At 38.7% G+C, this 13,174-nt stretch overlaps 2 protein-coding genes and 1 pseudogene across 2 annotated transcripts; all 3 read left to right on the top strand.

Annotated features, from left to right (window-relative positions):
- The first annotated feature begins 5,642 nt into the window (after positions 1–5,642).
- LOC120447884 lies at positions 5,643–6,291 on the top strand. The gene is made up of 3 exons (XM_039629495.1): positions 5,643–5,708; positions 5,768–6,085; positions 6,136–6,291. The coding sequence occupies exons 1-3, from the start codon at positions 5,643–5,645 to the stop codon at positions 6,289–6,291; spliced, it is 540 nt and encodes a 179-aa protein (XP_039485429.1).
- A 173-nt stretch (positions 6,292–6,464) lies between these two features.
- Positions 6,465–7,545, top strand: LOC120447823 (annotated as a pseudogene).
- Positions 7,546–8,768: 1,223 nt separating this feature from the next.
- LOC120447885 lies at positions 8,769–9,428 on the top strand. The gene is made up of 3 exons (XM_039629496.1): positions 8,769–8,834; positions 8,888–9,205; positions 9,273–9,428. The coding sequence occupies exons 1-3, from the start codon at positions 8,769–8,771 to the stop codon at positions 9,426–9,428; spliced, it is 540 nt and encodes a 179-aa protein (XP_039485430.1).
- Positions 9,429–13,174: the final 3,746 nt, after the last annotated feature.

Here is a 13,174-nt window from a genome sequence, read left to right on the forward strand (position 1 = left end):
CTGCCAGGGATTCGAGTCGACTTTAAGGACTTCGTCGGCGCTTGGCTTGTCCTTTATTTCTTTTAATGAGACACTTGTGTATCCTTTGCAGAGAAGGTACATACAAGTGTCCTTTTCTTATGCTTTGTTCGACTTTTTCTCAGGTTATTTTCTCGTAATCTTTCTCTACTCTTCCGTGATACACTGAAAAAAAATATGAGCTTAAAAAAATCGAACCAAACATATGTATTCTTAAAAATGGATATCTTAAAAAACTGGTTATATACTCACTTCAAAAAAATTGTTTTGAACAAATTCTTTTATTTTAAATAAAATGCTGTAAAAACATAAACTTATAAAATACTAAATTTGCACAAAGATTTACAATCCAAATTGCTTATGATTATATTTTAACTTATAAAAAGCTGTTTTAAAAAATCTTATTCGTAAAAAGAAAAAAAAACTTTATATTTAATTTAATTTAATTATGGTCCTATTTTCATTCGTCGATCTCGAGTCTCCCGGTGTACGTTTTTCGTGACTTTTTTTTGCCTGGCACTTAATAGGATAATAAGCAAATAGGCTTATGTAAGGCAAGGAAAAAGGACACACATTCTCAGCGAGGAGCCGTTGACAATGACGTTAGTCCGGAGAGTTGCGAGCATACAAAAAAGGAAGAAGCCCAACAGTCAACAGTTCATCTCGAAGTTTGGGGGAGGACAGCAAGGCGATGAGGAGGACGGGTGTGTGAGGTGAGTCTCTGGTCTGAGTCTGAGTCTCTGCCCTCTGGACTGTGGCCTCGCCTGCACTTATCGTAATTTTATGCACAGACCGCAGACGTCTGCCCAGCCCCTTCCCTTCAAACACCTCCTGTCCCCGATTGTAGCGATTCCCCACGCCCCTGGCCACAGTGAGCTCACCTCTCAAGCGACCCCTGGTCCGCCAGCCAATTGCCCCGACTGCAATTTTTGCAGTGCCCCTTTGGACTCTGAGATTGTCTCGTCAAAAATTGATAGGCTGCTTGCAGATGTGCCCAATGCTGGCACAGTGGGATGGAGTCATTCCATGTTATGCTAGAAAAAAATAACCAAATAGTAAACGAAAATAGTAAATTGTTTTACTATTTTATTGGCTAAACAACGAACAGGTGTCCATTGATACAAAATAGTAAATGAGAACTGACGAAACGAAAACTAATAATCCTTACTCAAAAATTGTTTAAAATAAGAGAACAACCCATTCCTGTGTGTATAAATTGTATAATTTCAAAACAGGCATTTGCCCAAATATTGCAAATTTTTTGAACCACTGCAACTCACACACACTGTGCATAATTTTTTTCCATTCGCCAACAAATACGTTGAAAAAGCGCGCTCAAAACAAGTTCCCCCAGCAACAGTTCCCTATCCCTATCCGAGTCCCGATTCGAATCCCAATCCCAATTCCATGTCCGTGCCCGTGCCCGTGTCCGTGTCCAGCTGCAAGAACAAGACGACGACGTCGCGAGTTCAGCAGACGACTGACTGTAATTATGGTCATGTCAAATATGGGCGACGTTGACGCAGCAGCAGCAACAGAAACTGCAGCAACGAAAGTTGCATCAGCAGCATCAGAGGAGATGCAAGTGGATTTCGACTAAAAGCTGGGTCTTGAAGGATGCTCACTTGAGGGAGAAGCAAACTTGAGGGGCAGCAGTTGATTGATGTGGTCTGGCTGACGGGGAATAGCCTGGTCGGTTTGGTCTGTTTGGGACTGCATTTGGAAGCCCCGAGTTCGTGTCCGATCCGCTGTGGGTAAGAGCCCGATTTCCTATCTGCGCCTGGGCTGACTCTAAATCCGAATCGAGGTCTTCGTCCCTGCCCCAAATGGAGTACATGTTGCTGCTGACTTCGGCTTTACTCTACCCTTTGCAATGCAATATGTGGGCATATTCATTTTAGGTCGAAGATAATTATATACCACATTTAAGAAGGGTTACTTTATTAAGTATGGAATATACAAAACTTAAAAGCAAAATGTGCTTCGTTTACACATGGATATAGATATAGATAAGATCGAAAAATGTTTGGTTTTAAACATTGGATTTTTTTATAGAATTAAAGACATTTGATTTTCTTCTCCAAAATAAAGGGGTATAATCTAGGGCATGTGTTCCAGTACCGAGCATCTTTGGCACCTTGATGTCTTCGTAATCAACCATACAGCCTTCTCTTTGCCTTCATTATTGTTTTCTTGTGTGTTTGATTGGACATTGCCTTGATTAAATCACTTTTCAGTCACTGACAGTTAATCAAGGCGTAGGGAAGTAAAGCTGAGACCGTGCAAAATACAAAAAATAAGGGGAAAAAACGCATTTTCAAGGTGCACCATGGAGCGTTCGGTCGTGACTCGGCCATCTCTCTCTCTATCTCTCTTTTTCTGGCCATACCATTCGCTCTCACTGGTTGTCCGGACAACCGACAATGGACAACGGACAGCGGACAACCGACGACCCAAGCGTCGCCGCCATGCAACTTCCGCCTGCTCCAATTGTTTGCGCATACAAAGAAGCCACGTCGCATAGATGCAAGTGTGTGCGTGCGTGTGTGTGTGTGGTGTGCATAGGTGTGTGTGCGTGGTGCACGTGTGTGTATGTAGGATATAATCCAAACAAACATATTGTTTTGTCTGCAGTTCTACCCCCGCAGGAACCCCTCTTGTCACGCTCTTCACCGCACCCCACCATTGAAAAAACCCCGCGCGACCCCGTCTGTTGCCCATGTCCCCTGCAACCCCCTTGCTTTTTTTCTTTTTGCAACCCCCTCACACCACCCCTGTCTGTGTGTCGATTGTATTGGACTGCATATTTGCAACAAAGCGTCGTCGTCGTCGTCGTCGCCGTCGCCGTCTGAAGTGCATCGCCAGGAGAGGAGAGAGCAGCAGCAGCAACAGCAGGAGCAGCAGCATCTGCAACCGGCGCAGCAACACCAACCGATGCAACTGCAAAGCTCAGCATGCAGTTTTTGTAGTCGGTTTATTCGAGTTTACGTTTTAATTTTTTACCCTTTTTTTTTTTTTTTTTTTTGGTTGTTTTGGTTGGCCAGACAGTGGGCAATTTTCGTGTCCAGCAAAGATCGGAGTTTATGGGCTTGTTGACCAGAGGAAAATGCCATTTGCTGCATTGTGGCATAGCATCAGTCAGCTTAGTGTCACAGCAAATGGCGAGTAACTAGGGGATTTGATTGGGTTTCAATGATCTTAGTTTGGGTTCGATGACTACAGCCAACTAAATCAGATAATATTTAACGAGTTTGAGAATGAATATATAAAGGGTCCTGCAGCAACAGGCAAGGATTAAGATTATATTGTTATGTTGCTTACTACTTGTACTTTAAACATAATTTAAGCTTAGCTTTAAACATAATTTAAGCGCGCCATTAATGAGCATTTTTATAAATACAATGGCTTTTTGTCTGAAAATAACGATCTTCATTAGTAAATATTCCTTGATTTTTTCAAACTATCCAACGATCCCGCCATTGACTTTTTGTTCTAGAAACTATTTTTATGCAATGTTCTACTCTGCTCAACAGCATTAATTATTCCCTTTCTATGCAATACTTTCACCCAAGCTTTGCATGTCTCATTTGTCCTGGCAAATCTGTTTCCCTGCCCCCTGCCTCCTGCCCCCTGCCCCCTGGCCCTTCGTCTCCATCGCCGTCGCGTTCTTCTTCATTAAACTTTGCAACAAAAGCACTTTTGTGTCAGTCAGTCCAGCCAGTCGACGAGCAGGGCCACCGGTGCCATTCTCCGGCTCCAGATTCGCTCCATTTTGAAGTTGTCTGCGTCTCAGACACCGGCGACAACAACACAGCGGCAACATCGGCGACAGCAACAACGTGGTGCAGCCTTTTAGTTTAAGTTGTAGTCGTCTGGCCCCGGCCACAGATGCACTGCGGGAAATCACCATGTAAGTTCGAAAGCAAAATGTACTTTTGATACAAAAATAATAATCATCTTATAATTATTCAATGGTGCAAAAGTAATATAATTTAAAACTATGCAACATACTCACCATCTCAATATAACAGCTTTTAGACACCTGTATAAGTAATTAAATAATAGTTGCGATTTTTAAGATGTCCTTTGATGTTGAAATCTTGGTAGCGACAAATTAATAAATCATGTAAATGTTGTAATTGATGTTTGGTAGTTATTTAATGTATCCGATGTATCATTCTGGAATATACAACTTGTCAACAACTTTGTTTTTATTGTTGGCAGTGCAAGAATATAAAGCGCGGGACTGCGAAGCGGGAGTCTGGGTCTCTCTAACTGCGGCTGAAGTAGGTTGGTTGCCTATCCACCCTGTGTTCGGCCCTCAACCACCCACCGTACCGCCCACTGCACGCCCCTTATTCTGCGCCCTCCGATGTGCCCTCATCTCTCGCTTTCACTGCCTTCTGCTTTGTTATTCATATTATCCGGCAAATATTTGTCGTTGTCATACGAAAAATGTCTACAAAACGAACGAAAAAACACACACACGCCGGGCGAGACAAGAAAAAGGGTTGCTCTGGCATCGACTACCCTACTCAGCCGCATCCTCATCCCCATTCCCATTCCCATACCCATCCATCGTCCTCGTTCTTGTCCTGAGACTGAGGCTTAGACCGAGGCTGAGATTCAAATTCTGATTCGGATCCAGTGCCAGACGAGCGCTGTTCGTGCCCCTCGATCCGCACTAATGGCCGCAATTGTGGGCTGCCTCCTCGAATCATCGCCCGCTCGGCAGATTCATCCCGACCCAAATTGTCAGCAGCAATGTGCATGGTTTGTGCACTGATTCACCCCTCAGATAATATCTTAATAGATTCTGTTCGCCCGGCTGCGGCTTCATTTGAATTTGAATTCAGTGCGACTTTCGCAGGATTGCCGACTCTGTCAGTCATTCCATCAATGTCTCTGCGGCTATCCCAGGTGTCTTGTCCAGAGGCCTGTGGCTGACTTCTTAGCGTTCTCGTTCCCGTTCTCGTTTGCGTTTTGAGAGGTGAAAGGATCCTTCGTCTCCTTGCACAATTTGTATAATGAGCATTTGGCACACAACTCTTTTGACTTTCAGCACCTCATTGTGCCCGTAGACTGGTGGCATCTGGATTTTATTGTGGAAATGAAAGCTGTTCTTTGCTTCCTTCTTCTGGGTTATTAATTGGATTTTACTAACACTGCTTAGTAGTCTCAGATAGTTTGTAGCTCGTAGTTTTACATTCTGAAAATCGAATGTAAAAATTCAAAATATACTTACAACTCATTTACGGGAAATGCAATTTAATTTAAGTACTCATTTCAATGCACCAAAGAAAGAATTTATTTTAGAAACAACGAATTCCAAGTTGATTTATCTTATTGGTAAATTATCTCTTAGGGAAAGGTAAAATTAATTACCGTCACACCTTGAAACGGCTGTTAATTGTTTTCCATTCGAATAAACTCTTTAAAAACCCGAAAGTTCGTGCCAATAATTTATAAAAACAGAATAGTTATTAAAAAACAATTCAATTCTAAATGATGTGAACAATTAAGCATTGGTTTATTTTTATGTAGTTCTGATAAAATGTGCGGTTTGCAGTATTTTTAAGTGGGACATTTATTTTGCTGCATTCATTTAAGCTGCGAAGGTTATCATGTCGAATGTGCTGAAAATACTTGTTATCCTCCTAGTAACACTTTTATTGACATGGAGATTAAGTGTAAGCTAAATATATTGCTTTATCACCAATCGAATTTAAAACGAACCACTTCCTTGCAGTATTCTGTCACTTATAAACTTACAAATGTGAATTGCGCAAGCCACAACATATCATGGGTTACGATTAACGAGTGTCGCTTGAAGGCTGTTAGTCGAAATAGAACAGTTTTTAATTTCAATGCAACCTTTCATCATCCGACTAATGACATAGTAATGAACTATAGATTTTTGAAAAGGGAAAGCGGATATAAGCCATGGTTGTACAAAAGGAATATCGACGGTTGCCGTTTTTTAAAAAAACCCTACGATATTCTGACCATATTGATATACATTGCTTACAAGGACTTTTCAAACATCAATCACACTTGCCCCCTTTATGTAAGTATTGCAAATACGATAGACATTATCTTCATTTTTTTTACTTGAAGGGAGACATTTTGATAAGAGGAATGTATCTAACGACTCAAATTAAGGCCATTCCGTATCCCTCCGGGGAATATATGCTGCAAGTTAACTGGATTTTCTATCGGAAAATTCAGTTCGTAACTAATGTTAGTTACGAATTTATTGAAAATTTATTGTAAAGGATATTACTTAATAAACGCGATAAAAAAATCTTAGCGAAGACTGTTGTTATTAAAATTATATTTGTAATTATTTTTTGTATTAAATATTTTCTCTTCAATTTGGCACCTTTTATAAACACATACAATTTAATTACAAACAAAAGACGTAGATATCTCGACGTTAATAGGACATGGTCATATATACTCGGCAAGCGATCGTGATATAAAAGAATATAACATATATACTTTCGAAAACTGGTCCTTCTTTCTATTATATAGTTTTCAACGCGTCCGGTATATCCCTTTAGTCTATAAAAACAGCTTTAATCATCGCAATCAATAACTCATTACATAATTTTGAGTTTCAGCAATAAAAATGAATTCTTAAAATTTATATCTAATTAAGAATAATATTTAACATATGTGCTATTTATTTAATATATATATATATATTTAATATATATGCTATACATATATATATATGCCATTTAATTACAAATACTATAAAAGAGATCCAATTAAAAAGAGGTTGAAAGTAAAATTAAAAATATATAATGGGCTAGAGTTATTTTTAAAGCAAAAACATTTTAAGCTTGCAGTCTTTCAAAAGCTTGTGAATCATGAGATCGGTCCTAAAATAGTCGTTTTTTTTACCATTCTGTGTTTAATGATCTTAAATCCCAGTGTAAGTTTTGTTTAATATTTCGAGTTTATAAAATACATTGCGTAATAATACAGGGTCCAGTCGTCTTCAAGCTGACAAATGTCGTTTGCGGCAGCTTTTATAAAACCTGGGTTCGGATAAATCAATACCGATTGAAGGCGATCAATCGCTATAGAACTGTGTTTAATTTCAATGCCACTTTCCTCTATCCAACCAATGATATATTTCTTCGCTACCATATGTAAGTATAAAAGGGAGAATGGCTATAAGCCATGGCTTATAAAAACACAGGTCGGTTTATGCGAAAGCCATATGATCCCTTTGGCATATTAATTTTTAAAAGTATAGGAACTTCACTTATGTCAACCACACCTGACCAAAGCGACTTTTATATACGATTCACTTATAATTTGTTTTGTTTATTTTCGTTTAAATTAGTTTAAATTCTCGTAAGGAACATGTACTTATCCACGACAGTTATGCGACTTTCACTGCCCACGGGTGATTATTTACTGGCCATGAACTGGCTATTTTACAGAAAAACCCAATTTGACACGAATGTTAGTTTTCAATTTATTGAGGACAATTTATTCAATTATTTGACTTGAATGTTAAATGGCTTAAAGTCCTTAAGACTGTAAAGTGATTTATGTTTATCTCGAAAATAAAAGATTAATAAAGTGTTTAGTCTCTTCTACTGAAAATCTTACACCACTCTCCGCGCAGATGGATATATTATATATAATAATATCCATAGATGAAGCCAGGAAATGAGCATTTTTAGGGAACGCGTGCAATAACCCGTCATTAGCAGGCTTTTGGTAATAGACCTGTCGCCTCGTCGGCCAACTCCAAAGCCATTCTCAGCATAGACATTTATGTCTTGCTTTCCACACGAAAAGCACGAGCAATTCTCCCCGGGAAAATTAACAGAAATCACAGTGGGAATATTCCTTCAAATAATGAAAATAAACTACGATCATCATAAACTATTATAGTTATGAAATAAAAATGTTAAAAAAGTTTTATTGGTAGAAATATCATAGAACTCTAAAATAAGTTCAGTATAATAATGTAATTATAATCCCAAATCGCGTATACACCAATGTCTAAATTATTCTTAATCATATCTTCTATAATTTAATATGAAGGGCTTAACAGAAATATATACATTTTTTTAGTTTTTAATAATACAAAATAAATATTCGAGGGTATTTATAAATTTCACAGTTAAATTAAGGCCATTCCGTATCCCTCCGGGGAATATATGCTGCTAGTTACGAATTCATTAACAAATTATTGAAAAGGATATTACTTAATAAAAGCTTTAAAAAAATCTTAGCGTAGACTTTTTTTATTAAAATTATATTTGTAATTACATTTTGTATTAAATATTTTCTTTTCAATTTGGTACCTTTAATAAACACATACACTTCAATACCAAACAAAGAAGAACGCTGCATCTCGACGTTGATACGGACAAACAGACGAACGGACAGAAGGACATGGTCATATTTACTCGGCAAGCGATCGTGATATAAAAGAATGCAACATACATACTTTCGAAAACTTGTCCTTCTTTCTATTATATAGTTTTCAACGCGTCCAATATATCCCTTTAGTCTATAAAAACAGCTTTCACCATAGCAATCAATAACTCATTACATAATTTTGAATTTCGGTTTTAAAATTGATTTATAAATACGTATATAATTTTCAATCACAAAATTAAAAAGAGGTTGAAAGTGCAATTAATAATATATTATGGGCTATCATTATTAATAGAGCAAAACCATTTGAAGTTTGGCAGTATTTTAAATGCTCGTGAATCATGAGGTCGGTCCTGAATATAGTAGTTTTTTTAACCATTTTGTGTTTAATGATCTTAAAACCCAGTGTAAGTTTTGTTAAATATTTCGGGTTTATAAAATACATTGCGTTATAATACAGGGTCCAGTCGTCTTTAAGCTGACAAATGTCGTTTGCGGCAGCTTTAATAAAACCTGGGTTCGGATAAATCAATGCCGATTGAAGGCGATCAATCGCTATAGAACTGTGTTTAATTTCAATGCCACATTCCTCTATCCAACCAATGATATCTTTGTTCACTACCACATGTATAAAAGGGAGAATGGCTATAAGCCATGGCTTATAAAAACACAGGTCGATGCATGTCGGTTTATGCGAAAGCCATATGATCCCTTTGGCATATTAATTTTTAAAATGTATAGAAACTTCACTAATGTCAACCACACCTGCCCGTTGTATGTGAGTTTATCGGTCCAATGCGACTTTTATTTGCGATTCACTTGTAATTTTTTTGTTTATATTAAAGGGTGAAATTCTCGTAAGGAACATGTACTTATCCACGACAGCTATGCGACTTCCACTGCCCACGGGTGATTATTTACTGGCCATAAACTGGCTATTTTACGGAAAAACCCAATTTGACACGAATGTTAGTTTTCAATTTGTTGAGGACATATTGTGACTTGAATGTTAAATGGCTTAAAGTCCTTAAGACTGTAAAGTGATTTATGTTTATCTCGAAAATGAAAGATTAATAAAGTGTTTAGTCTCTTCTACTGAAAATCTTACACCACTCTCCGCGCAGATGGATATATATAATAATATCCATAGATGAAGCCAGGAAATGAGCATTTTTAGGGAACGCGTGCAATAACCCGTCATTAGCAGGCTTTTGGTAATAGACCTGTCGCCTCGTCGGCCAACTCCAAAGCCATTCTCAGCATATGTTAGACATTTATGTCTTGCTTTTCCACACGAAAAGCACGAGCAATACTCCAGTACAGTGAGGAATATTCTTTGCAATAATGAAAATAAACTATGATCATCATAAACCATCAGGGTTATGAACTATATAACATATATCATATAACTATAAAATCAGTTAAGTATAATAATGATGTTATAATTACAAAGTCTATACGTGATGTCTAAATTATTCTTAGTCATATCTTCTAAAATTTCAAATTTAGAGTTCAACAGAAATATGTAGATTTCATTTAGTTTTGAAATATACAACAAAATGAAATAATAGAGCGAATTTTAAAATTTCCCTTAAGAAACACAGGTATTAACCAGTCAAATACAGTGTTAAAAAAATTTTTTACTGACCTTGTTTCGCTCAGTGCACTGATGCGCCGACCCACCACCAGAAAATCTCGACCGCAACTAGCAAACGTTGGCGTTGGCCCTCGGCGACTATTATTACTACATTTACGACCCTGCAGTCTGTCTCTGCTCCTGCTCCTTCTACTTGTCCTTCTCCTTCTGCTGCTCACTCCGCTCCAGCTGGAGCAGCATCCCCGCCAGCGGTGTCCATAAAAATGGCATTGTAATGGGACTTTGGAGGCGTCGCCATCGTTGCCACAGCAGAGTCACTGATTGACACTTTTTATGTTTCAGCGGCTGCTGCTGCCGGCAAAAGTTCAATGAGTTATGATTCGAGACAGGGCTCTTTGTATTGGCCATTGTTCCATCTTTAGCCAGTCAATGGAGGGCTTAATGAGCTGGCTGTCTTTGGGAGCGGAGAAAGGCGGCAGGAAATTCATTAGCGCTGCGGAATCTTTTGGGGCATATGTACCTGTTGCACACTTTAATAAATCGAACTTTATGCACGGAAAGAAATATACTTATATGTTTATAAATATCTATTGCATCAGTAGCTATAAGTTAATAACTAGGGATTATTTTTAATAATTATTTCATTATATTCAACAGCACTAAGTTAATGGGTAAGCGGACCAAAAACATGTTTAAAAAGTTGTTAAAATTACTATTTTAGTAGACTTGAATGTATTTCAATGGAAAATTGGAAGTATTGGAAAATTGGAGTTGCTTTGCAATCAACATTTGTTAACTTATCGGTTTTTTTTCGTGTGCAAAATTGTCGATGCATCATCAATTGTGGCAAATTTTGAATGAACTGAGTGAAGAGTCGTGTGTTTCGCAATCATCATCTGTATCTGCACTGGTGTATCTGTATCTGTATCTGTATCTGAATCTGAACTGATGCCCGACTAGACTCATTGTCTGGCCAGCATGTGAGGCGATGCGATTTGTGTGTGAGTTGTGCCAACGCCATTTGCCTTTGTTTTTTACTTTTCTTGTTACATATACTTTTTGCCGCGGCAGGCTGACTGGTGGTGTCTAAAAATATCAAAAGCAGACCCATCTCATCGCATCACAACATCGGTGCAAGTGAAGTAAGTGCAAGCTGGTCTGCGATGTCTTTTGTTGTCTCGCCACAGTCTGCTTATCACAATCGCAGCAAGCCAAAACAGCAGCATCTGAAATCTAAAAGAGATGAGGTATAGGAATCACTGTCACAATCACAATCGCAATCAGAATTGGAAGCGGTCGCTTGTCGCCTTGCCAACAGCCGCAATGAGTTAAAAGTAGTCGTTTTGCACCAGTCACAACAATAGCAAGTTAATGACTAACACTTTGGCATGCAGATTAATGCACATTTGTGGGCGATACCCTATATAAACCCTATAAAAGTCCTGGCCACTTCTCTTTGTTTCCTAGAAGTTGACTAATTTGTTAGGAAGCAAATGTTTGCGGTGATCAGAAGATTGTCAGGTAGGCGAGCAGATAAAGTGAAAGCTTGCTAACAAATTATTACAAGGAACAGATACACTTAGACTGTTCAAAAAGTGGTTTATTTATTTTCATTTTCTGTTGTTCAATTTACAATGATTTTAGTTAAACGTATTCTGTTTCGCATAGTTTACGGAATCAAGCAAGCACCTTAAATGCGATTCTCGCGGCAAAGTTTAATCGATGGCTTGGGGCATGAGGTAATGGTGTAAAGGCTGTCCCCTAGCTCGTATTACGTATACGACACGTGCACCGCCTCAGCGCTGGCCGACAATTAAAAATGCATACATATGCATCCATTTTATTTATTTAATTGCCACAATTTATTTATAAATGCAGAGAGACAGCTCACAGCCTTGGCACGATCACTTGATCGCATCGATCCAATCGATTCTATGTGATCCAATGCGATCCAATCGATCAATCCAATGAGTCGAACGGCCAGGTGGCTCAAAGCAGCCGCCAAAAAGTCAACAGAAAGCAAATTGCCACCGCAAATCGCCAACCTGAGACCCAGAATTCGTCTTCCCCCACACACAAAATAAAAAAGAAATACAAAAAAGTGAGAAAAAAAGTAGGGAAGATACGTCAGCACATATTAGATTATCAACATGAAACAAAAATGTTCCGTCTCGTCGTGTGTGTACACAATTCTTCTTTATGTATTTTCCCCAACATTTTGGGAATATTCATGGTAGGAAGAAAATGAAAAAAATTTATTTCTTTGTATGCCAAAAAAGCAAACACAGACGAGAGACGCGACCAAGTGGCAGTTTTGGGTGAATTGTGGGTTTTTACTTCGCCTGGGTGGGTTATAGGTGTTGTCGGTGGTGCAAGCGGTGCGGTGAGGTGGTTGAGCGGGTGCAGGGCGGGTGGGCGTTTCTCCTAGTAACCGCAGGTAGGTCGCCAGACATTGGCATACGTGAGAGACCCCGGCCAGACAATGTTAATTAGCACTTCATGATAAGTTGTCTCAATTGTTGCCGTCGTCGACTGTCGACAGTCGGCTGAAAAGTGCGCAGCGGGGGTGCTGTAGTTGCAGGGGCGAAACACGGCGTTGCAGGGGGTTATTGGAGATTATGGGGGCTATCTGGGGGTTGGGGGTTCCGGGGACTTCGAGCGACACGACACATTCTATTAACAACAACCGGCTAGCCGGCAACAAAATAACAAATCCGCAGACATGCTAATATATTTGAAGTTTCTATTTTAAAACAAAGCAACAATGTCTGGCACACCAATATGGAAATCAACTACCAGATCTGGACAAAATGTGCTACCTAGTGCAGGTTTGATTTGAACGAAGAGTATATATAATATGAATGCTATTGCAAATTCTGCTAGTATGTGAAAACTCTTTGCTAATTAATGCAAATACCAAATTAAATGAACTTAACAAGCGAGCTATGTAAAATTGGCAAGCCAAAACTGTATCAATCAAATTCCAAATACCGGTCTGCTAAGGTTCTTCCCCGACTCTATGATACCCCTTACTAAACCTTCAGAGATTGTTTTAGATTTATAATAATTTATTCAACTAATATACCCCACAATCACCCAGTAATGGTAGCACAAAAAAAGGTCGAAACGCGTATCATCAAAGGAATGTCA

The sequence above is a fragment of the Drosophila santomea genome, chromosome 3L (genome assembly GCF_016746245.2).
Source record: "Drosophila santomea strain STO CAGO 1482 chromosome 3L, Prin_Dsan_1.1, whole genome shotgun sequence".
Classification (NCBI taxonomy): Eukaryota; Metazoa; Arthropoda; class Insecta; order Diptera; family Drosophilidae; genus Drosophila; species Drosophila santomea.

Bases quoted from the DNA above. Each gene is read 5' to 3' on its own strand.
- LOC120447884 (XM_039629495.1), top strand. From the start codon at position 5,643: ATGTCGAATGTGCTGAAAATACTTGTTATCCTCCTAGTAACACTTTTA. The intron at 5,709-5,767 runs GTAAGCTAAATA...ACTTCCTTGCAG, and splicing joins TATTGACATGGAGATTAAGT to TATTCTGTCACTTATAAACT. The intron at 6,086-6,135 runs GTAAGTATTGCA...TTTTACTTGAAG, and splicing joins ATCACACTTGCCCCCTTTAT to GGAGACATTTTGATAAGAGG.
- LOC120447885 (XM_039629496.1), top strand. From the start codon at position 8,769: ATGAGGTCGGTCCTGAATATAGTAGTTTTTTTAACCATTTTGTGTTTA. The intron at 8,835-8,887 runs GTAAGTTTTGTT...GTTATAATACAG, and splicing joins TAATGATCTTAAAACCCAGT to GGTCCAGTCGTCTTTAAGCT. The intron at 9,206-9,272 runs GTGAGTTTATCG...TTTATATTAAAG, and splicing joins ACCACACCTGCCCGTTGTAT to GGTGAAATTCTCGTAAGGAA.